At 51.6% G+C, this 24,696-nt stretch overlaps 2 protein-coding genes across 6 annotated transcripts in view; one reads left to right on the forward strand and one right to left on the reverse strand.

Moving 5' to 3' along the window:
- Window positions 1-410: 410 nt before the first annotated feature.
- ETV4 (ETS variant transcription factor 4) lies at window positions 411-14,321 on the forward strand. 4 transcript variants are annotated; one of them, XM_063080340.1, is made up of 12 exons: window positions 411-470; window positions 621-714; window positions 934-981; window positions 7,935-7,988; window positions 9,208-9,334; window positions 9,823-9,984; window positions 10,185-10,453; window positions 12,621-12,695; window positions 12,851-12,919; window positions 13,131-13,303; window positions 13,674-13,775; window positions 14,097-14,321. In XM_063080340.1, the coding sequence occupies exons 1-12, from the start codon at window positions 411-413 to the stop codon at window positions 14,319-14,321; spliced, it is 1,458 nt and encodes a 485-aa protein (XP_062936410.1). The 4 variants fall into 4 exon arrangements, with proteins under 4 accessions (XP_062936410.1, XP_062936413.1, XP_062936414.1 ...); XM_063080343.1 differs by having other exon boundaries at window positions 12,621-12,680; XM_063080344.1 differs by having other exon boundaries at window positions 9,841-9,984.
- Window positions 14,322-16,194: 1,873 nt separating this feature from the next.
- DHX8 (DEAH-box helicase 8) overlaps window positions 16,195-24,696 on the reverse strand; it is a 31,305-nt gene continuing 22,803 nt past the window's right edge. The window contains exons 18-23 of one of the 2 annotated variants that reach the window (XM_063080339.1): window positions 24,504-24,659; window positions 21,396-21,533; window positions 20,781-20,909; window positions 20,415-20,611; window positions 19,752-19,931; window positions 16,195-16,495 (exon numbers count right to left, since the gene is read on the reverse strand). In XM_063080339.1, the coding sequence (XP_062936409.1) occupies window positions 16,321-16,495; window positions 19,752-19,931; window positions 20,415-20,611; window positions 20,781-20,909; window positions 21,396-21,533; window positions 24,504-24,659 (975 nt within the window). In that variant the 3' untranslated portion in view covers window positions 16,195-16,320. Of the gene's footprint in view, window positions 19,080-19,751; window positions 19,932-20,414; window positions 20,612-20,780; window positions 20,910-21,395; window positions 21,534-24,503; window positions 24,660-24,696 lie in introns of both variants that reach the window. The other variant, XM_063080338.1, reaches the window with a different exon arrangement.

Consider the following 24,696-nt stretch of genomic DNA (forward strand, 5'->3'; position numbering starts at 1 on the left):
CCTCGCCCGCTCCTCCGCGCGCACACACGCGCACACGCACACGTGCACACACGCGCGCACACACACGTGCATACACGCGCGCGCACACACACACACACACACACACACGCGCGCGCGCGCGTCTTATGTAACCGAGCCCGGGCAGAGCAGGGCTGCAGAGAGCGGAAACCGCGAGCCCGGCTCCCGGAGCAGGTGGGACCTCCTCTGGCCTTTGGCGGGAGGGGAGCGGTGGTGGAGACCTCCCCATCGCCTGAGTGAGTCGGGAAGTTTCGCCGTCGGACCCCGAGCGTCGGGACTGCCCCCACCCCCCCGCAGCCTTCCCAGAGCGGCGTGAGGACGCAGCCGCCCCTCCTCCCCAGGTCTCTGCCCCCGCGCGGGGCCCTGGCCGTGCGGCCGGAGGGAGCGGCCGGATGGAGCGGAGGATGAAAGGCGGATACTTGGACCAGCAAGTGCCCTACACCTTCTGCAGCGTGAGCGCCGCGCCCGCCTCCCCGCCACCCCTCCCCGCGGTCCCAGCGGAGTCCTGGGCTGCCCGGACCCTGAGTCACCCCGGGACCCCCACCCCGCCCCCCAGACTAGGCGCCTCAGGGTGACTCGGGGGCATCTCCCCCTTCTCGCAGAAATCGCCCGGAAATGGGAGCTTGAGCGAAGCGCTGACGGCCCCGCAGGGGAAGCTCATGGACCCGGGCTCCCTGCCGCCCCCCGACTCCGAAGGTAAAGAGCCGGAGAGACACACCGCGACCTCCCGCCGCCCCTGTCCACAAACACACACCCGAGGGCCGATCCTGAAACCCAAGACTCGCCCTTCCAGAGATTCTGGTCATTCTTTTCGGCCCCTACCCTCCAGGGGTGGGGGTCACCGGGGTTCACTCGGGCTCCCTCTCTCCCGCTGTCCCCTCCACCTCACGACTAATTCTATTATTCGCCCCTCAGATCTCTTCCAGGATCTAAGTCATTTCCAGGAGACGTGGCTCGCTGAAGGTGAGTAGTTTTGCGACCTTTTCTATGACTGAAGGCGGCGGGGGGCGGGGGTCTCCCTAGCCTCTGGTGTGCCACCCTAGCCCTCTCCCTCTTCTCCCCTTCCCAGCCTCAAGGAGTTCTCCGAGGCCCCCTCCCCAGTCCCCTGCCACTCCTCTCCCCGCAGTGCCCAGTGTGGACACTTATATTGATACTTATTTTCTCTACCCTGAGCCAGGCTTGTGTAACTAGGCCTGGGGATGAATCAGACCATTGTGTGGGGTATTTGCTTATTTGAATGGAACTTGGCCCCAGGCCCGTTCTCCCAGTTGAAATTTTCATTTGCAGAGTTTGTTTGGCAGGAGCCGCCAGGCTGAGGTGTGTGTTGGGGTGTTTGGGATGGTGGGGGTGAGGGACAGGGACAGGAGGATGAGAAGAAGGAGCAATTACTCACCCATCTTCAGGAGCTGCCCAAGCATTGATTCTCAGCCCCTTGGTTTCTTTTCTTCCCAGCCCCCACACCAATCAATGTACTGTCTGAGCCAGAAGAACAATAAAAGTTTAAATAATTCTTTTCTGCAGCACTTTGGCACAGAGGGCCCAAGGCTTCCTCCCCAAATAGCCTTGATTGTAATTCTAATGGCAACTGTTCGTACCTCCTTCATCCCTCCTGAATCCCTTCCCCGCCAGGCACATTCCCTTCCCGGGTGCTGGGGTTAGCTGCGGGCCGGCTGGGGTGGGGTCTATGGCTGGGCCTCCTCTGGATGATGAAGTGTGTTCTGGGGGTCTCCTGGTTGGATTCATTTGTGTGTTTCGGTGGGGCCTGACAGTGTCGCCGGTGTGGCTGCAGTTGGGAGGTGTAATGGTGGTTTAGACAGACTCTGAGAGGGAAGGGTTAACCACCCCCATTTAGGGTCCCTTTATTTTAACACTGAAAACCAAGAAACCAAAGCATTAAGACAACTCCTCTTTGAGGGCTTTTCTATTCCTTTGTGTCTCCCCAACCCTTCACCCTGGATATCTTTTTTTGGTCATTTTTTTAAAGCTCAAACACAACTCTTCTGGAACCCTCTGTAGAAGCTTGGGGTATAAAAAAAAAAAGACCCCAACTAGATTTTTGGAGTGCGACTAGGTCTGTCTCACCTGCTATGGTACCCAAAAGTATATATGTTGACAGAATGACTATTTAGGTTAGAGCAAGCACTCAAGGCATTTTGTGAAATTAATGGCTGAATGGCCGTGTGGGTGCTGGAGGGATCTGGAGGTTCTGAGGATACTGCGCTCATCTTCCCCACCTCCCCCAACTCTGCGAGTCCTGTGTGCCCAGCTCCGAGTTATAGGCAGAGCTTTGCCCGGTCCTCCTATCCTCCTCCTGAGGTCCCGGAGCTGGGCTGGAACCAATGATCGCAGAGGTGTCAGTTTCCAAGGTCTCTCAAAGACTTCCTTTCCCCACGCCTGATTTCCCTCTGGCACGCCAGGCTCTTTTCCTTGTCTGTCCGCTGAGGGTCCCCACAGTAGGCAGCTTGTGGGGCTTTGAGTTAGGAGTGGGCTCAGAGGTTCGAATTTTGGCAGCAACTGGTCCATTTGTGTCTGAATTCGGGATGGGAGGGGGAGGGAAATGTTCTCATCTCAACCTTGGAAGCCCCACCCCTTGGCAATGGGTCTTGAGATGGTACATGTGTCCGTCTGCATGTCAGTGTGACAGTGAGTGTGTGTGTGCGCGTGTGTGCGTGTGTGTGTGTGGGTGGGTTAGTTACATGCTGTGCTGCCCTGGGAGTCCCTGTACTTTTAAATCCAGTGGGTGGGGAGGTGGGGGTGGGGATTGCAAGGCGGAGGGGGGGACTGGGATCTCCTTGGTTCCCTCTCCTTCCTTCTGAGGGAGCAGCTCAGGTTCCCAGCTGGCGATGGATGGCCAGGCCTGAGGGGGGGATGCTGAGGCCGATCGTTCCTTCTCACTCTCTCTGCGGAGACAGATGCAGCTGCCGGGGCCCTGTCCCCCTGCACCATCCCAGCACCACCCCAGCTTCCTCTCCTGCCTCTTCCCACCAGGTCAGTGACCCCGGCAGCCCAGAGGGAGCTTTGGGGTGGCAGGGAGGGACTAGCTCCTTTGGAAACTTGCCAGTGGTGGGGTGCATCAGGAGGAATGGGGGCCAGAACCTCCCTCCTTCAGCTTGCTTTCTTCCTAAAGCCCCAACATGGAGAGAAGCAGCAGGTCTTTGTAGTGTGGGTGGGGCTATGAAGAATTGGGGGATGCCCAGGTTGGCCCCGGGCAAGTACAGAGAGATGCAGATGTGGTTGCGGGTGCAGCGTTCGGTGTCCGGGCACTGGGGGTGAGTGTGCGTGGGGCTCTGTAAAGGCAGCTCCCACATCTCTGAGGTTGGGGTTTTTCTAGACAGGGGAATGAAGTGAGGTTACAACGGCGTGTCTGATTTGGGGGCTGGGATCTGTTGAGATGCTGGAGAAAGGATCAAGCTGCTTCAGGAAACCCAGGCTCAGGCAGGCTGAGCCCAAGATGTGTCTGGTTATACTAAAAGATGTGCTGCTTGTGGTCAGGTTCCCTTCCATGCTCGTCAGGAGCCTTCAGGAATCCTCGGTGACAATGATTTTGTGGTCTATTTGGTAGTAATGAACACTGACTCTGGGCCATGTATGTCCTTTGTATGAGACTGGGGTCTGTGGATTCCCAGAAGCCATAAGGACAGGTTGCAGGGGTCCTTGATCCCTCTGATACTGTGTGTAAAATTGTAGGGGGTTCATCATACACAAAGGTACGTGGGTTTTTCTGGAAGAGAATGATCCATACCTTTTATCAGATTCTCAAGGGATGGGTCTGTGCTCCCCTTTTCACAAGAATCACTGCTTCCCAGCCCTCCCCCAAGGGCTCCAGTGGCCTTGCACTTTGGCTTTCCCCTATCATGTTTGTAGGTCCAAAAAGACACTCTGTGAGTGGAGGGTGTACATGGAGGACGCGTCTCACCCGTGTGCTGCTGTGGTGCCGCAAGAATGAAGTAAAAGGAATCAGGGCGTGTGCGTCCCTGAATGCGTGGTCCGTGTGCATGCACGCTGGCGCCTCGGCATGTCTGTGAGGAGAGGTGGGGTTAATCCCCTCCCCAGGCTTTCCCAGCTACGATGCCTCCTTCTCCATCTTTCTGTCTCCTCTCCTTCCAAAAGACTCCTAGGGACAAATGTCCCCTCCACAGATAGAGAACTGGTTCCTTCTAGTACAGAGGCTGCCGGGGTGGGGGCAGGGTAAGGGTGAGAGATGAGGCCAGTGGTGACACAATGAAGTGGAAGCTCTGGGGAATGCTTCCACCCCCTTCTCCCTATGACTGGACCCCGGGAAGAAAGCGATGGGCATATATGGCGCAGGTGGATGGCTGACCTATGGTGGGCTTTGCTGCTAGGCTGTTTTAACCTCCCAATTCTTCTGGAACCCAGTTTGGGAAGCCCCCAAGTCCCTCCCCTTCTTTTACTGACCTCCTGTTGGAAGGACGGTCCCTAAAATTCTCTCTCTCTCTGGGCATTATGCTGGCTTGGCACTTTTCTTACCCCTTCCTTAATCATCTGCTGTGTCCCCAGGCAGACAAACTCTATGTTCATGCCAGGATGGAGCTGGGGGCAGACCCTGGCACACTGACTTGGCAGCCAAAACTCAGCTAAGTCAACAAATAAATAGAGAGTGGCATGCGCTCAAGACCAAACATGGTAATTAAAAATTCTCCTGCTCTCCAGGAACGCAAGGATCAGTGTTACTGCGCCTATTTCTAGCCTTGCTGACAGTCTCTGGGTGACTGAGGGTCCTGTCCTACCTCCTTGGAAGAAGGCCAGTGTTTGGGGGAGGGGCTGTGCAGGGACCGGGGGCTCATGCCACAGCTCGGCTGATATCTCCTGGCTCTGGGAAGAGGATTGTGCCACCTCTTCTGGGTGCGATCTGTGTGCTGGAGGAGGCCTCCTGTGGGACTGCTGGGGAGGAGAGTTCTGGTCAAATCTTCAGGCCTGATGGAAAAGGAAAGGCAGGATTACCCCTAGGGCTCTTTACTCTCCAGTGCCAGTGACACCAGCAGCAGATGCCCCCAGTACATTCATTACCTCAACGGAAACTCAGATAATGAGGCCCCAGGAGGGGGCCCAGAGTGCGACAGCCATCCCCAAGTTCTGTACCCCCCCTTGCCTTGCTGGGTTAGCAGAGAGGGAAATGTTGCTGACCCTGCTCCCATCACCCTCCATCGTGCCACCTTTGGGGGTGTCACCTGTGAATGGACCAGAGAGCACAGCAGGGATGAGCTTGGGTGTTCCCCCCTGGCGGCTGAGCAGACTTTCCATTCTTCCTTTTATCTAGTGTTTTCCAAATGTGCCTATTCTTAGGGACTGCCATGGGTGCTTGCTAAAAATGCAGATGCCTGGGCCCTGCCTAAGGAATGCGACTCTCCAGGGGAGGGGGCTGAGAATCAGTGTTTTTAACAATGCCCAGGTGATTCTTGAATCAGGCCAGTTTGGGAATGACTACCTTTGTGCCGCAGTTGGGCTCCTGAAAAGATGTGTGCCGGCTGTGTGTTTTTGTCAAGGGATTTCATGTCCCACTGATTTATTTGATCACCTTAGAGTTGTATTATATTCACTTGTCATAAGTTCTTTTGCTGCTAGTGGCTCTTGATTTTTTGTTTGTTTGTTGGGGCTGGCTGGTGCAGGGATTGAACCCTGGACCTTGGTGTTATCAGCACTGCATTCTAACCAAGTGAGCTAACCAGCCAGCTGGGCTCCTGATTCTTTTTTTTTTTTTTTTTTTTTTCAAAGATGACCTGTAAGGGGATCTTAACCCATGACTTGGTGTTGTCAGTACCACACTCACCCCATGAGCTAACCAGCCATCCCTATATGGGATTCGAACCCATGGCCTTGGTGTTATCAGCACCACACTCTCCGGAGTGAGCCATAGGCCGGCCCAGGGCTCCTGATTCTTAAACTCCCTCACCCCAATCTCTCTTTCTATAAATGAACTGTCTATAAACTGATATTTAAAAGCACTTGGCACCTCTGATTTTTAAAGCAAGTTGGTGAAGAATCTTCCTGCAAGCAACTTTTCATGACCTAAAGTATCCCCTGTGAGATGTGCTTTCCCCAACCCAGGAAGGGCCGGGTTGGTTAGGTTCTCTTCGGTTCTTGCTCCCAGGCCCACAGTGCTGGCTTCTGCCAGCCTGAGGACAAGGGGACATTGTATGTTCGTTCACATAGTCAACAAATGATGCCTGAGTGTCTACTCAGAGCCAGACCCTGTTCTGGGTGCTGGGGAATCAGATGAACAAGAGACATAAAGCTCTTGCCCTCAGGGAGCTTGACTTTCTGGTGGGGGAGATGAACAATAAGCACATAAACATCAGTTCACAAGTTCAGGCAGCGATATGTGCCAGGGACAAAATGAAACAGAAATGCGATAAAGAGCCAGGAGGGGCCACTTTGGTTTGGGTGGCAGAGAAGGCCTCTGAGGAGCTGTCACATGAGCTAAGACCTTGATGGCCAGAAGAAAAAGGCAGGCAAGAGTCTGGGGAGGAGGGAATGAGCTCAGTGGGTGTGAGGGCTAGAGAGGGGACTGGGACGCTGGAGAGTCAGAGGCAGGGAGAGGCAGGTCGGAGAGGTGAGCAGGCCCGATCATGCGAGGCTTGGGAGGCCAAGGGCAAGAGTTTGGATTTCATGCTTTAAGCAGGAGAGAGAAGTGACTCGATTTCTGTTGTAAGAAGATCACTCTGACAGCATGTGCAGAACAACAGGCTGAGGGAGGTGAGAGTGGAGGTAGGTAGGAAGCTGGTGAGAGGCTGTGGCTGAACTCCAAGTAGGACATGGTGGCGCCTTGGCTGGGGGAAGCATAAGAGATGGGTGTGTATGTGCATAGGCTGGGGGGTGAGGAGGTGTTCTCCAGCCCTCCCCTGGTCCCCCTCAGCAGCCGTTCTGAACTCTCCGGGTGTTTTACCCATCACTTTCCCCATTGTCCAACCTGAGAGCAGTCTTCAGGGAACGAGACTCCAGTCTCCTTGGGCTACAGGTTTCATGGCCTCACCTTAGAGCCACTCTTCTCTTCCTGGAATATCAGGAAGTTCTTCTCGTTGTCTGCCTTTCCCCTTCCTGCTATGACCTATTTATTCTTGAGAGAGGGGCAAAAATGGGCAAAGACTCTGCGGTCAAGAGATGTACTCTGCTGTTACCCACCTGAAAAGCCCCCTCTGGGGGGGCCGGATAAGAACTAGAAATCAGAGTCCAGCTGTCCAGGTTGGAGGCCATGGATGAGCTGCTGTTCTATTTTAGTTTTCCTGCCTGTTCCCAAACCCAGCTCCACCCACCCTGACACCTTGGGAATGCTCCTCAGACTTCCAAGCCTGAGAAGCCTCACCCAGCTGCACGTGAAAGTGACGAGGTGCAGTGTCCCCTGCCTTCTGCAGTGGTCCCCAGGCTCCGCCCTCCTGCTCTTTCATTGTGTCCTCTTTTCACCTCTCTCAAACCTCCCACTTCCCTCCAGTCCATCTCCTTTCCCAGGCTCTAGAACTCTTGTACGTCTCAAAATCTCCTAGGAGGTTGTTTAAAAATGCAGATTCCTGGGCCCAGCCCTGATTCAGAATTTCCCCACGGGGTTCTAAATCTACAGGATCCTCCTCCTGTAATGCCTGCCCATCCCAGATGTGACTGCTGTGATCTTTGAGGGAGCTTTGTACACTCTGAGGGGCTGGGCTGTCTTCACTCCAGAAAACTAGAGGGAAGACAAAGCATCTAGGAAAAGACTGGAATCTGCTCAGACAGGTTCTGGGAATCCGCAGTCTGCCCTCCAGGGTCTCAGTGGAGCCCAGAACTGAAGGGCACTAGGACCTGGGATGGCGTTGCCTCTAAGGAAGGCTGTTGTCCTCTTCGGGGCTGGTGCTAATCTTCAGGGCTGCAATAATGGTGTCTCCCAGGGCCTCCACCCCAGGCTCACCTGTGACCTCTCTCTGCAGCTCAGGTACCAGACAGTGATGAACAGTTTGTTCCTGATTTCCATTCAGAAAACTGTGAGTAGAGGGCCCTGGGTAGAGGGGATGGGGGTTGGGGGAGGGCAGAACATGAGTCATAGGGACAGTGAATCACAGGAGATCAGTTTGTTCCCCTAAGGAAAAGGGTGAGGGTCAAGGCCCCTCATTTTGGGGTTTGGACTCAAAGACCAAGGCAGTAACTGGGAGATGAAGACCTTGGTTCACATCTGGGGCTTGCCCTGTCCTAGCTGTGTGACCTTGGAGCAGACACTTTATCTCTCTGATCCTCCACTTCCTTATATCTGAAGTGAGGGGCTTGGGCCAGTTCAGCTGGGTTCCGTTCTAATGTTCTAAGTTACTTTTATGGAACTGGGGCATCTCTTGCCCCCCAGGAGACATTTGGCAATGTCTGTAGACATTTTTGGTTGCTACTGCTGAGGGTGGGGTGCTACTGGTATCTAGTGGGTAGAGGACAGTGATGCTGCTAAAAACATCCTACAATGCTCAGAACAGCCCCCCACAATATAAAAATTTATTTGGTTCAAATGTCAATCGTGCCACTGCTGAGAAACCCTGCTTTAATGTCAGATACTTTGCTCTCAACTTCCTTCACCAATGAAATGAAACAGGGCACAAATAATAAAAAACAGGAGATAACAGAACAGTAGGTTAGAGGGTGTTAGGCAGGACTGTGTTAAGACCGAATGTCACTGCTTGAACCGACTCTCTGCTACTCAGCCTAGTGGCTGGCGTTTGAGAACCCAGCAAGGGCCACAGGAAAGGCCAGTGTTCTTCATAGATAATTAGGAGCATGTGTATGTTATTCAGCTGACATTCAAGTGGCCTAATATCCAACCTTAGCCAGAAAAAGAAAGATTCTTTATATCCTCAAATAAGAAAACATTTCCCTCCCTTGGAATTTTCCAGGGCACTCAGGAAAACCACAGGCCTTAGGCTGGAGGTGCCTAAACACTCCTACAAAGGTGTTTTCTGGGGTTTGGGGTTGCATTAAATGTTGAACTTCAGAGAGTTTCTTTGGCTAATATTGGACATTAGCCTGACAAATAAAACTAGGCATAATGTAAATAGCCAAAATGTTCTTAAAAGTGTCTGACAATGGAGCTCTGAAAACCGACACCCAGAGAGGGGAGGAGGCTGCTGCCGTCACCCAGCCGGTCCTCAGAGCAGAAGGTGTAGAAGCCTTGCCTGCCCATTGTGTGACCCGCTCCGGCCTTGCTCTGTCCCCTCTCCCCGACAGTAGCTTTCCACAGCCCCACCACCAGGATCAAGAAGGAGCCCCAGAGTCCCCGCACAGACACGGCCCTGTCCTGCAGCAGGAAGCCACCACTCCCCTACCACCATGGCGAGCAGTGCCTTTATTCCAGGTGAGCCCCAGCCCCGCCCTGGTGAAGGGTAAGAGTGTCAGGAGGAGGGAGGTACTCTGACTATGGGGGGAGGCAGGGAGACCCCCGTGGAGAGAAGCAGCAGTCGAGATGCAAGTTAGACACAGAAAGGACTGCCTAGCTACCGTAAGGGGCAATATGGCTAAGGATTGTCTCTAAGTCAGGAGCAGAGGGCCTCAGCACCGTGTGTAAGGCTGGAGCAGTCTGTTTCCAAGAAGCCCTTTGTCCTACCCAAACCAGCTGCTCTGGGATGGGGAGAGGTGCTCTCAAGATGAGGCCCGGTTTCAGGATTGATGAGAGAAGGAACAGAATTCACGTGGGGCTGTGTCTATGGCTCCTGCCGTGCCCTTGCCAGCCCTGCTACTCTTCCTTCTCTCATATCCCTGTGACCTCACTTCCCTGGGGATGGCAGGCTCGAAGATGCTTCCCAGCTTCTCTGCCCCCTCACCCCTGTCTCCCCTCAACTCCAGTGCCTATGATCCCCCCAGACAAATCGCCATCAAGTCCCCTGCCCCTGGTGCCCCTGGACAGTCGCCCCTGCAGCCCTTTCCCCGGGCAGAACAGCGGAGTTTCCTGAGATCCTCTGGCGCCTCCCAGCCGCACCCTGGCCATGGGTACCTCGGGGAGCATAGGTAAGGAGACAGGTAGCCCCACAGCACTCGTAGGCCCAGGGCTCACCAGTTTCTTCTCAATCCTTGAGTGTTCTCCATGGAGAGCTGGCATGGGGGGAGGAAGGGATATTGACACCACCCCCTCCCACTCCAGAGCCCTCTCCAGAGCCTGGGAGTGACAGGCTCCAAGAGGGGTTAATTTAAGATTCTCTTATCTTCAGCTCCGTCTTCCAGCAGCCCCTGGACATTTGCCACTCCTTCACATCATCTCAGGGAGGGGGCCGGGAACCCCTCCCCGCCCCCTACCAACACCAGCTGTCGGAGCCCTGCCCACCCTACCCCCAGCAGAGCTTCAAGCAGGAATACCATGACCCCCTGTATGAACAGGCGGGCCAGCCGGCCGTGGGCCAGGGTGGGGTCAATGGGCACAGGTACCCAGGGGCGGGGGTGGTGATCAAACAGGAGCAGACGGACTTCGCCTACGACTCAGGTAAGAGCCTCTCCTGGGGAAGGCATGGAGGAATTTTTGTGGGACTGCCAGGTGGGGTGGATGTGATCCAGTGAACAGTTCAGTTAAGCCCAGAATGTCTCCCCGTGACTTTTTTTCTTTTTACCTTGCCATCCATCTGTTTACCAGTTCAGATATCCAACCCACCCACCCACTTTTTTTTTCATAGATTCAAAAGAATTGTCATTTTTCAATGAGCAAACATCAGATAAAAAGATAAGTGGGGGTGTAGATCCTTACCATTGGGTAGCTTGTGACTTAATAGGAAAGTTAAGGCTTTTATTTCTATTTAACAGTTGTTTGGGGGGTTAATTAGCTACCAGACCAAAGTACAAGGGTACTTCAAAAAGTTTGTGGAAAAACAGAATTAAAAGATAATATAAAGGACTGGCCGGTTAGCTCAGTGGATTAGAGCACAGTGCTGATAACATCAAGGTTAAGGTTTGGGATCTTTGTGCTGGCCAGCCGCCAAAAAAAAAAATAAAACACTAATCTTTCCATGAACTTTTTGAAGTATTCTCATACTGTGCCAGAAACTTGAGTGTGCAGAGTTGGAGGATACAAAGACAAATAGAATGTGTCATTGGTCTCTGTCCCCACAGAAGTTTAAAAATACAAAGGGATCTGAATGAAGAAAAACACGAACTTGAAACTAGCCAGGCTCATGGTTCCCAGTGGGAAGGCAAGGTTAATATGGGGTTTCCACATCCTGTCCGAGCCTCCACCCCGGATGATGGATGATCCAGCACCCTGGCCAAAAGCTGGGTACCGGAAGTAGGGACTGCTTCAAATTCTAGTTCCACCTGGCTGTTGATGGGCGTGAGATGCACTCAGCCAAGTTCATAAATAGCTATAGTTCAAAGCCCCAAGCTCCAAGTTCATAAATAGCTATTGTCCAAGCCCCAAGCCCATCCTCAGTTAGAAAGGGCCCAGAAAACTCTGCCTTCTCTTCTTTCCTCCTGGCTTCTGTTACATTGTTACTAGCCCCAAATCTGAGTGTATGTGCAAGTTTGCATTAGAAAACTAAATTCAGAGGTTAAAGTAGGTTCAGATCTGGCTGGAGAGCTTTAGACTTTCTCTTTTCCTGGTGCCCACAGTCTTTCAGGGGCAGGGGGATGAACCACAAATCCCCAAGCTGCCTGAGTGAGAATTGGGTGGGTGCCCCTGTCCTCAAACCCAGGGCGTGAGCCTGCGCCAGGGCATAAGCCTGTTGCCAGGGCTTGAGCCTGCGCCAGGGCATGAGCTTGCTGCAGTGAAGGGAGAGGAGGAGCCGGGAGAGGGAGGGAGATGCTCTTGCTGCTGACCTTCAAAGGCTGTAGACCGGAGGGATCGGGTTACATGCCCTTGAACTCCTACTCCTCCCATCAGCTTCTCCTGAATGGAGTCAGGAATTCCATTCACAAAATGGAGGCTCGAATGAGCCTACCCTCCCTCTGCCTCCTGGAGGTGTCAGGTTTCACCATCTCCTCATTCATAGGTGGGACGGGAGGGTGGGAGGGTGGGAAGGGGCTGGAATTTGAATGGGTGGCTTCATACAGCCACCTCCCCGGGGTGGAGTAGAGCGGTTTCTATCCTATGGAATGGAGTGAAATGAAGTCGAAAGTGCTCGACTGCTAGACGTGAAAAACCCAGCCGATGCCCACTGCCTCTTCCCCATAGGTGCTCTGTGTCCCTGTCTCTGTCTGTGTCACACACACACGCATGCATGCATGCACGCATAGGCACAGGGCTGGGAACCTGACCTGCTAACCGGACGTTTGCCCATCCGAGGGAGTCTTAGGCGTGGACACTGAACCCTTTCCCCGGAGGTTCATCCCGTCCCGTCCCGTCCCCCCCCCCCCCCCCCCCCGAACTCAGGAAACAGCTGCTCCCTGGAATCCTGGGCCTTGCGGAACAGCTTGCTCAGCTCCAGCTGCTGCCATCCATGCCCTCTGCCCCAGCCCTCAAGCTGAGGGGCTCAAGCCTCACACTCCCTCTGGGTGAACTTCCCCTGGGATTTGGTGGTGGGCAGGCAACTGGGAAAGGAACAGTCACCGGAAAGCAGGCTGGCAGGAAGAATTTCTTGAATGTGTGTAGGACTTCCTCCTCTCCCCACCCCTGGCTCTGCCCAGCCACCTATAACATCACCCTTTCTCCCTGCTCCCTGCAGATGTCCCTGGGTGTGCGTCAATGTACCTCCACCCAGAGGGTTTCTCTGGGCCCTCTCCTGGTGATGGGGCCATGGGTAAGGCAGCCCCTCCTTCCCTTGCCAAGCCCTCCAAGTTGGGGGAGGGAGCTCTGCCATGGGGGAGGGTCTCCCTGGCCAGGAGTCCCTGTGGACTCTCTGGGGTTTCATCAGTGAACCCCCAGATCTGAGCGACCCCCAACTTCCTCCACAAGGCTATGGCTATGAGAAAACTCTGCAACCTTTCCCAGATGATGTCTGCGTTGTCCCTGAGAAATTTGAAGGTCAGAGAAGTGACTGTTCGTGGGAGGGTCAGGGTCTCATCTGTGTCCTCTGTGACCCTGCAGGAATCACATTACATTTTATTGTTGTGAGAGGGTGGGACACATGGTAAAGGTCCTGGAGAGACCGCCTGGGGAATCCCTGGGGAGAGGGGAGGAGGTGACGTGGGAGACCAGAAGACACAAACCCCACACCTGTTTCCATGTTCCCCAGGAGACATCAAGCAGGAAGGGCTTGGCACGTTCCGAGAGGGGCCACCCTACCAGCGCCGGGGTGCCTTGCAGCTGTGGCAGTTTCTGGTGGCCCTGCTGGATGACCCAACGAATGCCCATTTCATTGCCTGGACAGGCCGGGGGATGGAGTTCAAACTAATTGAGCCTGAGGAGGTGGGCCTCTCAGACGACTCCACCCCCTCCTCTGGGCCTGGTGATGAGGGAACCTGGGAAATGGCACGTGCCTTCACCATCATCCTTGCTTTATCCAACCCAAGTTTTTTTGTTTTTTTTTTTTTGGTGGCTGGCCGGTACAAGGATCCGAACCCATGACCTTGGCTGTATATGGCTGTGCTCTAACCGAGCTAACCAGCCAGCCCCAACCCAAATTCTTGCCAAGCCTGAGTCTGTGGGCTGGTGCTTAGTTGCAGGGCTAGCTTAGCACTTTGCACCAAGACTCTCAAGTGCTCTTCCTGACCTGCCCCCCATATTTCCTCTGCTGAGGGAGCATCTCCACCCCGAAGCTCTGTCTCTTTTGTCCCAGGTTGCCAGGCTCTGGGGCATCCAGAAGAACCGGCCGGCCATGAATTATGACAAGCTGAGCCGCTCACTTCGATACTATTATGAGAAGGGCATCATGCAGAAGGTCGGGAGCTGAGGGTCCAGGGACCAGGGGGTGGGGGGCAGTGGTTGTGGGAAGGTGATAGGGGAAGGGGTCAAGAGAGCATTTCTCAGTAAGTTTGTAGGAGCAGATAATGAACGAGTCAGAGGGGCCAAGAAATTGTGGACAATCCCAAGGTTCCCCTTTATCAAAAAAGTACTAGTCAGTCGTGGAATGGTACAGAGCATGGAGAGATTGAGATGAGAGGTGAGCGAGAACTATGAAAGGAAAGGAACATGCCCCACGCACCTGCCTGGACTGGGAGGAGAGGGATAGATAGGCTGACCCAGCCCCCTCCTCCCATAGGTGGCTGGCGAGCGTTACGTGTACAAGTTTGTGTGCGAGCCCGAGGCCCTCTTCTCCCTGGCCTTCCCGGACAATCAGCGTCCAGCTCTCAAGGCTGAGTTTGACCGGCCGGTCAGTGAGGAGGACACAGTTCCTTTGTCCCACTTGGATGAGAGCCCCGCCTACCTCCCAGAGCTGGCTGGCCCTGCACAGCCCTTTGGCCCCAAGGGTGGCTACTCTTACTAGACCCCAGCGGCTGCTCTTCCTGCTGCGGGTGGGTGCTGCCCTGTGTACATACAGAATTTGGTGTTGGGGAAACCCTCACTCTGAAACCCAGATGTCTCTGGGGCAGATCCCCACTGTCCTTTCAGTTACCTGGGCCCAGACTCTGAGCTGCTCACCAGAGTCACTGGGAAGGAAAACTGGAGAAACAGCAAGTCTAAAGGTGGAGTCTCAGAAACTCCCCCAGGGACTTTACCTCTGCCCCTGAGGAGTTCAGCTCACCCTCTGCCTAGGTCCTGCTTAGAAGTCCAATCCCTGCTCCTTTTCCCCTACCACGGAGAACAAGAGTTTGTTCTGTTCTGGGGGACAGAGAAGGAGCTTCCCAACTTTATCTTGGCAAGGGGGAGAGGGCTCACTCAACTCCCAGATCTCCCACTGTGGGGAGCCTGGACTCTGCACTCCGCCCCAAGCCGTGGCCCTGGAGGGACCCACTTGTCAGTTCTTGGTGCTCTGTGTTCCCAGAGGCAGAGGGAGGGTGGAGAAAGGAACCTGGGTTGGGGGCGGTGGTGCTAGGTGGAGGCAGGGAGGGGTGGGTTCCTCCTCCCAGGGGCCCTCTGCCTCTCCTCTGCCTTTTCTGAGGCCCAGGCCTGGGATTCCACCTCCACCTCCACCATATCTGCTGGACCTTAATAAAGGCCCCTGCCTCTCCTGTTAATTCTCTTGTGTCCTCTTTGTTGCCATGGGGGAGGGACCTGGGGTGGAAAGAGCTCAGGCCTTAGGGGCAGATGACTGAAGTGTGGGGCCTGGCCATGCCATTCAACTTTCCAAAAGGATTTGGAAAAAGGCAGTTCACCTCTGACTTTGTTTTTCCTCTGGAAAATGGACTTTAACGATATCTGCTCTTCCCCTCCCAGGACTACTGTGTGAGGATCCAGAATAATGGACAAAGGGTGCTCTGTAATCTGGGTGGACGCTCCTTGGCCACCTTCAGCATGGTTCTGGCAGCCATCTCCTGCCCCTGTGGGCTGCAAGGCCCTCCATCCTGGGGCTGCCTCAGGCAGGGTCTTGGTGTTTGGTTTCTTTGGTCATTGTCACTCCCATGACCATGATGTCCCACATGTATCCCAACTGTGTGTCCTCCCTTCTGCCCCAGCTCCAGATTGCTGTCTTGCTGGAGTTAGGGACAAGTGCTTGCAAGTGTTTGTCTAGAGAATGGGCCAAAGGAAAAAAGCACCCAGGCAGGAGGGTACAGGGAGAGGCTAGAGCAGGTCCTGGGTTCTGGCCAGTGAAGGAGACTAGATCTTCAGGGGAAAGGGGAGTGGGAAACAGCATAGATTCTCCTTGCCCTAATTTTTGTTTTTTCTTGCTGCTGGCTGGTTCAATGATCAAACCCTGGACTTTGATGTTATTAGCACCATGCTCTAATCAACTGAGCTAACCGGCCAGCCCCTTGCCCAAATTTGGGAGACACCAGGTCCTGGGGGTGACTTCAGCAGTGGGTAGAAAAGGCAAGGCTGAAAAACTGGTGACGCCTACAGAAGGAGTATGACTGAGCAGATATGACAGAGGGTAGCTGAGGAGACAGGAGGGACAGAATGGGTGGTTCTAGAGCCAGTCCCTGTGTAAACAGCTTCCCAGGAGACAGGCGCAGGTAAAACAGACGCTCTCCTGTTAAATAGGAACTGCAGCTGTGTGAGGCTGGGCCAGCCCAACTCTGTTAGTGCCTGAACCATTTCTACCAGCAGCTTCTGGCCAACACTGATCCCAAACCAGGGCAGCCCTCGCAGGAAGGGGTGCCTCTCAACCACTACCCACAAACAGACAGCAACATTATTTTTTCTTAGACACACAACACATCAATGTACTGACTACAATTTAGAGCAAGAAACAAAATCAATTTTAAAAAACAAGTTTTTAGAAATATATATAATTCCACATTAAAGCCAAGCAATCACCAAGTGAAGGTGTAAAACTCAGGTGGAAACCCTGAGGGCTGAGTGCACGCACTTGATGAGGGAGGGATTTAGATGAGAAGCAGTGTCCAGGGAAAGGTCTCCACAGGCTGAGACATTTGACCTCTGCCCTCTGAACTGTTCATTAACAAGCCACTCCACAGCTCTTTGTTCAAATCCTCAAACTCGGAGGGGCACTGCTCTGATGAGACAGCTACAGCAACCACTGGGAGGAAATTCTTCAGACTGGCGGAGGGACAGCCAAAACCAAATCCTGCTCCAGCCTGGATGGGGCAAACCTGGACCCAGGAGCCTGACCCAGCAGTACAGCTTACGTCTGACCTAGGGGATGGTCCCCCCACATACACAGAACACAAGCACAGACTCGGCACGCGTGCAAGGGCAGGAAACTCCTGAGCTAGGCTCCCACTGGGTTGGGGTGAACAGTATGCTTTAATGGCCAAGAAGATTCCAGCTGTCTGCACAAGACCCACATCCTCTCCTGGGCTGTCACTCAATCTTGGGAAATACTGGGTCAAGGAAGAGAGACAAGGGCCTCATTGTGTGAGGGCAGTGGTTGAGCTCTCCTGAATCTGGACGGGAGCGCTCTTCTTGCAGGGTCTGCTCTGCTGCCGACATGGCTTCCCTGATGGACAGGCAAAAGGTCAGACCCCAGCCATGTTGTCGCAGCAGAGAAGTGACCCCAGCTCTAGGGTAGAGGTGGTCCAGGAACACCCACAGAGTTGGGGCCCTTCCTTTGTTCACATAAGCCAGAAAGATGATCAGCCCTGCCATCCCTCACCCTTGGCCTATTAAACACCCCCTTTCAACCTCAGATAAAAACCCAAACCTCCCTCCTTGGACACCAGTACTGTGCACACAGCTGGGACAGTTTGTTCCTGAATGGGGGCAATCAAGGCTGGAATTAAGATTGAGGAGCTGGGTCCCCAGCCCCTGCTACCCTTTTGGTGTCATGTTGTTGGTCTCTGCACTGTCTCTCCCCATAAGGCATTAAAGGTTAATACACAGCAATGCCCTGCCCCTTGATTAGCAGCCTGGGCTTACTAAGGAGCATACCCAAACAGAATCTGGCAGTGCTCACTCAGCTTAACGAAACAGCAGAGATCTGCAGTCAGCAGACTCCCTGGCCTATATTCCTCTTGCTTGGATCCTTTCTGAATTGTATCTTTAGGGTGGTTTATTTGCTGCCCAGTGATAACATACATTCCTTTATATCCTAGAATGTTGTATAGTCTTTTTTGGTGCCTGGCATACAATTCTACAGTAGTTCTAGTACTTACATAATTTCAGGACTTACTACTGTGGGGATGGGAGGAGGCTGTGGGTGCACCATCATAACATGGGATGTGCCCAATCTCCCAGGGAGTTTCTCTACAAGCCCCACATCTAGACCAGCTTTCCAGAAGTTCCACAATTGGAACTAGCAAGACCTGCCTGATGTTCCTCTAGGTAAAGAGCCTCTTTGAGAGCTGTGAGGGGGCACTAGAAGGTGGCCATTCCCCAACCAAGTGTTAGGAAAAACCCACTAAGAACAAGCCCCTGAGCACAGGTACTGAGCGGCATAAGCTGGCTCTGAGGCTCTGAGAAGTGTTAAGTTCCTTTTCTGTTTGAGGTGAGGGAAGGGAGGCTTTGACCATAAAACCCCTTTGTTAAAGTCCTGAGGACCTCAGGGGAAAAAAATAAAAACAAAATAAAATAAAAGCTGTGTCATTACTTAGCACGTTTCAGAAGGAAATGGGAGCCGCTACACATTGGGAGTGTGGTGGGAGGGGAAGTGGGGGAGGGAGTGAGGAAGACCCTTCTACATCAATATGTGGCCTGCAACCACTCAGGCCCCAGACTGAAGTGCTCTGTGGGGTGGATGTGGTTAATCCTGGGGTGACCCACCAGCAGAGCTGGGCAAGCACTGGTGCTGAAAGACAAGACTGGAGGCATGGGCTGTGCATCAGGTCAGGTCAGAGCCCAAAGAGGCCCCGGGCTCTGGTTTCAGGGGATTTTCCCTCGTGCACCAGAGCCACAGATACTAAATCTCCCTCACCTTAATAAGCCCAGGCCAATATCCCAACCTTTCAGCTAAAAGAAACAGTCACAGAAAACCCTTTTTGTTTCCTTAAGAAAATAAATATTTCCAGCAGGTTAAGCCGAAGTACAGGGGCTGGAGAGGGGGGCAGGAAATGGAGCCAACACTTCAGATGAGTGGCGAGGCTTCCACCTACCCAGAGCCCAGCTAGGGCACCAGGGCCCTCACCAAGACAGCATGACAGTCACTCACTCCCTTTCCATGCCAGGGCTGCACAAACTGCCCTTTCTTGAAGATGATCCAATGTGTTCCGTGTTGGCCATAAGCCCCTGACTGGCCCCAAGACTTGTGGTGGGGGCTGGAGGCTCTAGTCAAAGCCAGGTTTAAATCCCTGTTTCTATTTTACCACCAGGGAAGAAATGAGAGTCAAGTTTAGGAAATGCCCAGTTAAGATATTCAGCCACAGGACAGCTTTTCATCAGTATCCTCAGGACCAGCTTTTCATCAGTGGAAGTAAGTCTAAGCCCTGGGCTATGGCTGCAGAGGAGGCAAAGGGACAACCTCGACCTTCAGCGCCGCCGGAAGGCCCGGGATATTCTCCAGGCGTTGGGCTCCTCGTAGCGGTTGTACAAGGGCTCGAGACGCTGCTGCTTCTTCTGCTTGCTCAGTTTGGTTGGGTCAGAGACCTTGAAGAAGGCCGGGGCAAATTCAACGAGCCACCGGGGGTCGATGGTGGTGACTTCCCGCATGTACTCCTTCGTGGTCAGCACCAGCTCATGGTACACTACCCTGAACGTGGACAGAGACAGGACTGAAGCCTCTGACACCAGCCCCTGGGGAGACATTCGTCTGTTTATGACAGCCACACCCCAATACTGAGAAGCCTGCATACCTCTAACCACAAGAAAGCTCTCAGGAGAAGCGTTCTAGTCCTGGCTCTGGCTCTAACTAGTTAAGCGACATGGAGTCAATCACATCCCTCCTCTGGATCTCAGTTTCTTGCTCTGCAAAATGTAGTGAGGTGGTTTTTCAGACTGTTTTCACAGAATTCTAGGCCCCTGAAGAGGGACCTCAGACACTGTCACAGGGGATGGGGAAGGCCAAGCAGCCAAGGCCCTCCATCTTGCCAACCCTTCTCCTACTTTGGTAACAAGGTGGTTTTAAATCAGTTTTATATTACAGTTCTAGATAAGAGTCCAATTTTTTTTAAATGTTACTTTAAATAAATTTTTTAAAAACCACCTCATTAGATAAAATCCTTCCTACCTCTCACCCCTACAATTTTATTTCTCTCAAAAGGGCTTGATATTGTGCCTAATTCAGGCTCCTGCTGCTCTAGAAATACAAGCAATGTTAGAATAGGAAGTGCTGAGGCTGTGAAGACACAGGCACAAAGCGGCAGGAGATTTACAGGTTTTCTCTTACCAGAACAGCCCCTAGACCCTGGGAGCCGCCACCTACCATTCCGGCTGTCTGTTGAAGAGAGCACTGGAAGGGTGGATGTAGACCACCTGCTGGTCGATCAGTGTCCGGTAGCCCTCCTGTGGGTCCTTCTTGGCAGCATTGCGGAAGAACCCGCTGCAGATGGCCTTCTGCACTCGGACTGTAGACTTGCCACAGGAGACCACATCCAGTTTGTGTCTAAACGAGGAGTAAGTTAAGACAGGACAAAGACATGAGCCTACCCCACTTTCAGAGGTTCTAACTTCCAGAATGAGGATGCCCGATGTCCCCATCCTGGGGTCCCCAGAGTAGTCACTAGGACTTGCCTTACAGCCCTAAGTGTACACATAGCAGACAAGATGAAGGCAATAAGAGCCAGACGCTTTGCTTTAGGCAAGAATTCAACTCCAACTAATAATCTTCCAGAGCTTGTAAACGAAGAGCATTTTTCAACAACTAATAAATCATCTTCCCCTTAGGAACTTTCTGAAATGATTCTCAGCCACACCCTTGCTTGGGGAGAAGGAACGTAACAAAGATGGAAAAACTGGAGGAAAAGGGTTATGCAAAGAGCAAGATAACAGGTGCCTACAGCTTTATAGGTACATACAGAGATGAACAGACCCAATACTCAAGAAGGTTCAATCCAAACATGGGGAAGTCACCAGATTCCCGGTTTACCTGTCCATTATGCCTAACATCTGCTTGCGAATGTCCTGGGCCCGGCGCAGGGAGCGAGCCTGGATAAAGTTCTCATAGCACCATGGGTTGGAGAACTTGTTGTTCTTCCACGAGTTATACACAGCCAGCAGGGTGAGGTGGTCCCCTTCCGTCTGGTGGAATTTGGCCTTCTTCTGATCTGCAAGGGCTTGTTTATCCTGCCAAGCAGTGGGACAGAGGATCATTTTCCACTCAATGGCTACTAACTGAACATCCAGCAGGAGCCCTACATGGCCTTGCCAAAAGTGTCCTCACTGAGCATCGACATAGGCTGACTTCACCCAACTTCACCGCACCCCTATCTGAACGTAGGTCTGAATATCCTACCTTGGGCCTGTAGAAGACGTTCTGCACAGACAGCATGGATACGATGGTCAGCATTTCCTCACTGCAGCCCAGATGCACAGACATGATGAGCATTTTGCACAGCATTGGCTCCAGAGGGAACTCTGCCATCTAGAGGAAGGAAAAAAAACCTACAACTGTGTCCCTGTGGAAGATGCACCTGGACCCACCAGTGTGACACTGGTCTGAGGGGTAACAGCACAGGAGATTTCCCCACACCCCGATGATGTGGAATGCCTGTCTCTATCAGAAGAATGTTGTTTTTTTTCTCTCCCAAATAAACCCCATGGAATGTACATGACCAAAGACATAAATACTGTTGGGGTAGGTGGGAATTTGGCAGACACCTTGTAAAATTAAGGCTAGACTCAATAACATATCCTGAGGCAAAATCAATTGTGAATAGGATCCCTTTTTCTGTAAAGAAGAAACAGTTTAAAGTGATAGTGAGAAAATTCAGCATCTAAAAACAAGCATCTAGAATTCTACTCAAAGCTTACCTGGGGCCTCAGAGCTCAATTTTGTGCAGACCAAAGACTATGAAAGGCTGACCAGGGAATCTTCCCAAAAGCAAAGGAAGTTAAGTCTGTCCCCTACCCTGCGGCCTAGGCGAGTGAGCAGGCCCTCATCGTCCAAGGCCCCCAGAGTGTACAGCTGCTCCATGGCTGTGATCAAGGTTTCCATTGGAGGGGCATCCATGAAGTCAAAGGACAGCAGATCATTGATGCCCATGGCCTAGAACAGAATGGAAGAAAGCATGTGATGGGAGGGTCAGCCTCGCCAGTGTTAACATGGAGGGAGGCTACTTGTCACTTTCTTTCCTGTTTCTTCAACTGCAATTAGTAAGCCATCAGCGAGATTAGCATTAATTTACAGGGTTGGGCCACACAAAACCCAGACTGTCAGCAAGCAAGTACTTTCTCAGGAAACTTTTAAAAAACACTCCCTCAAAATGACCATACACATAACTCAACAACAAGGACAGACAACTCAATTTAAAAATGGGCAAAGGAGGGCCGGCCCGTGGCTCACTCGGGAGAGTGCGGTGCTGATAACACCAAGGCCCCGGGTTCGGATCCCATATACGGATGGCCGGTTCGCTCACTGGCTGAGCGTGGTGCTGACAACACCAAGTCAAGGGTTAAGATCCCCTTACCGGTCATCTTTTTAAAAAAAAAAAAAAAAAATGGGCAAAGGACTTGAATAGACATTTCTCTAAAGATATACAAATGGCCAACAAGCACATGAAAAGATGTTCAACATCATTAGTCATTAGGGAACTGCAAATCAAAACCACAATGAGATACTACTTCATACCCACTAGGATGGCTGTAATAAAAAACAAAAACAAAAAACCCCCAGAAAATAGCAAGTGTTGTCAAGGACAGAAGAAATAGAAAACCTCATACATTGCTAGTGGGAATGTAAAATAGTGCAGCCGCTGTGGAAAACAGTTTGGTGGTTCCTTAATCAGTTAAATAGATTTACTATATGATCCAGCAATTACACTTCTAGGTATATACCCAAAAGAACTGAAAGCATGAATTCAAACAGATATTTGTACACCAGTGTTCAAAGCAACGTTATTCACAATAGCCAAAAGGTGGAAACAACCCAAATGTCCATCAACAAATGAATGAACAAAATGTGATAGATATATACAACGGAATATCATTCACCCTTTAAAAGAAATAAAATTCTTTTTTTTTTTTAAAAAGATGACGGGTAAGGGAGTCTACCAACACCTTGGCTTGGTGTTGTCAGCACCACGCTCTCCCAAGTGAGCTAAACGGCCATCCCTATATAGGGATTCAAACCCATGGCCTTGGTGTTATCAGCACCACACTCTCCTGAGTGAGCCACGGGCTGGCCCTTAAAAGGAATAAAATTCTGATACATGCTACAACATGGATAAACCTTGAAAATATTATGCTAAGTAAAATAAGCCAGATACAAAAGAACAAATATTACATGATTCAGCTTACATGAGATACCTAGAACAGGCAGATTCATAAAGACAGAAAGTAGAAGAGTGGTAACCATGGCTGGTGAGCGAGAGGGAAGCTATTGTTTAATGGGCACAAAGTCTCTGTCTAAGATGATGAAAAAGTTCTGGAGATGAATAGTGGTGAAGGTTGCACAGCACTGTGAATATATGTAATGCCACTAAATTATACACTTAAAAAAGGTTACAGCAATAGATTCCATGTTATATGTATTTTACCACAATAATAATTTTAAAAAGACAGTATAGTAGCTTGTCCTGTCTCTTACATATGTCATTACCACCGTTCATCTGTGAAGCACCTCATCCCATGTTGGGTGGAAGGGACATGAGAAGACTAAGTATGGCCCCTGCTCTCAAAGAGTTCACAATGGGTGAGAACTGTGTTCGCAAAACCACAACACAGTGCAGTCTATGTGCCTGGCACACAGTAGGCATTCGATACATTTGTTACCTGATTTGAGGAGTAAAAGAAATGACAATGATGCACTCACTATTCAAGTGTGAATAAAGGGTGATGTGGTAGGATCTAAGCTTTCTACTTCTTTATTCTAAAGTGACTGTGACCATAAATATGGTAGGTGTTCAATAAATGCTTATTGTATGAATATTAACTATGAGAAATTATGTTAGCAATCATTAAGCACTATGCCAAGTGCCTTTACCTGCATTAACCCACTTATCTTTAAACCCGATACTAGGGCCAGCCCGTGGCTCACTTGGGAGAGAGTGGTGCTGCTAACACCAAGGCCACAGGTTTGGATCCCGATACAGGGATGGCCGGTTGTCTCACTTGAGAGTGTGGTGCTGACAACACCAAGTCAAGGCTTAAGATCCCCTTACTAGTCATCTTTATAAAAAATAAATAAAAATTTTAAAAAATGAAACAGATACTACTAACAGCCCCCTTTTTGAGATGAGAACACAGAGAACAGGGTAAAGTAGATAAACCTGCCCAAGGTCACAGAGCTCGGAGCTGAAGTCTGAGCCACAGATGCCTCTCTGTTGGCACTCCAGAGACTGGAGCAGGTCTTTTTCTGAAGCTTTGTTTTAGCATCTCTTACAGGGAATGAATAATAAATGACAACAGAGCACTCTGCACCAGTAAAGTGCCAGGGCTCCAGGGTAGCTTCAGTGCCGGGGGAAATGGCATCAGCTGGGAAATTACTCATGCAGCTTCTCCTGCCAAAAGGGAATGAAGGTCCTCACTGGGGACTGAGAGAGGAAGAGCAACGATGCAGAATGAAAGCCAAGTCCCCAGAGGGCCAGTCTGAAATCTGTACTGATACTTCCCTTGCAAAGTTTTCGGATAGGGAGTTCTTCTCCCATTCTAAAAGAACTGAATTGAATCTGAAATCTCACATGGTTGAAGTTAAGTGGGTGTGTCCACAGTTTGGCACTGATTATATTTTTCTAATTTCCTTTTAGAAAATGCTCCCAACTAAAACCTTTTACAACCAAATATCCTGCTGGTTATTACGGTTAAGAAAAAAATGCGTGTTCACAGCTGATATGCCAGCTTAGCCCCAGAGCCCACGAGGAGCGCTGTGTTATCACAGTCATTTGCATTTCACTCAAAGGGACCAGTTCCATGAGGTTACTAAAGTATTTAAAAAGGTTCATAAAACTGAGATTCATTTACTAAGGCCGTAGGATTAGACTGTTCCACCGACCCATCCTAACAAGACAGTGATTTCTACCTTGAGAGACAGCACTGTGCTTGCCAAGTTGGTCCTCTGGATTTCTGGCACATTGGTGGTCAGCATCTCATCTCGGTAGGCACGTTCCGTGTACAGCCTGTAACACTTTCCTGGGCCTGTTCTCCCAGCTCTGCCAGCTCGTTGCTTTGCTTGAGCCTAGAGGGGTGGGCAAATATAAGTAATATATCTGTCA

This window comes from Cynocephalus volans, chromosome 16 (genome assembly GCF_027409185.1).
Source record: "Cynocephalus volans isolate mCynVol1 chromosome 16, mCynVol1.pri, whole genome shotgun sequence".
Taxonomy (NCBI): domain Eukaryota; kingdom Metazoa; phylum Chordata; class Mammalia; order Dermoptera; family Cynocephalidae; genus Cynocephalus; species Cynocephalus volans.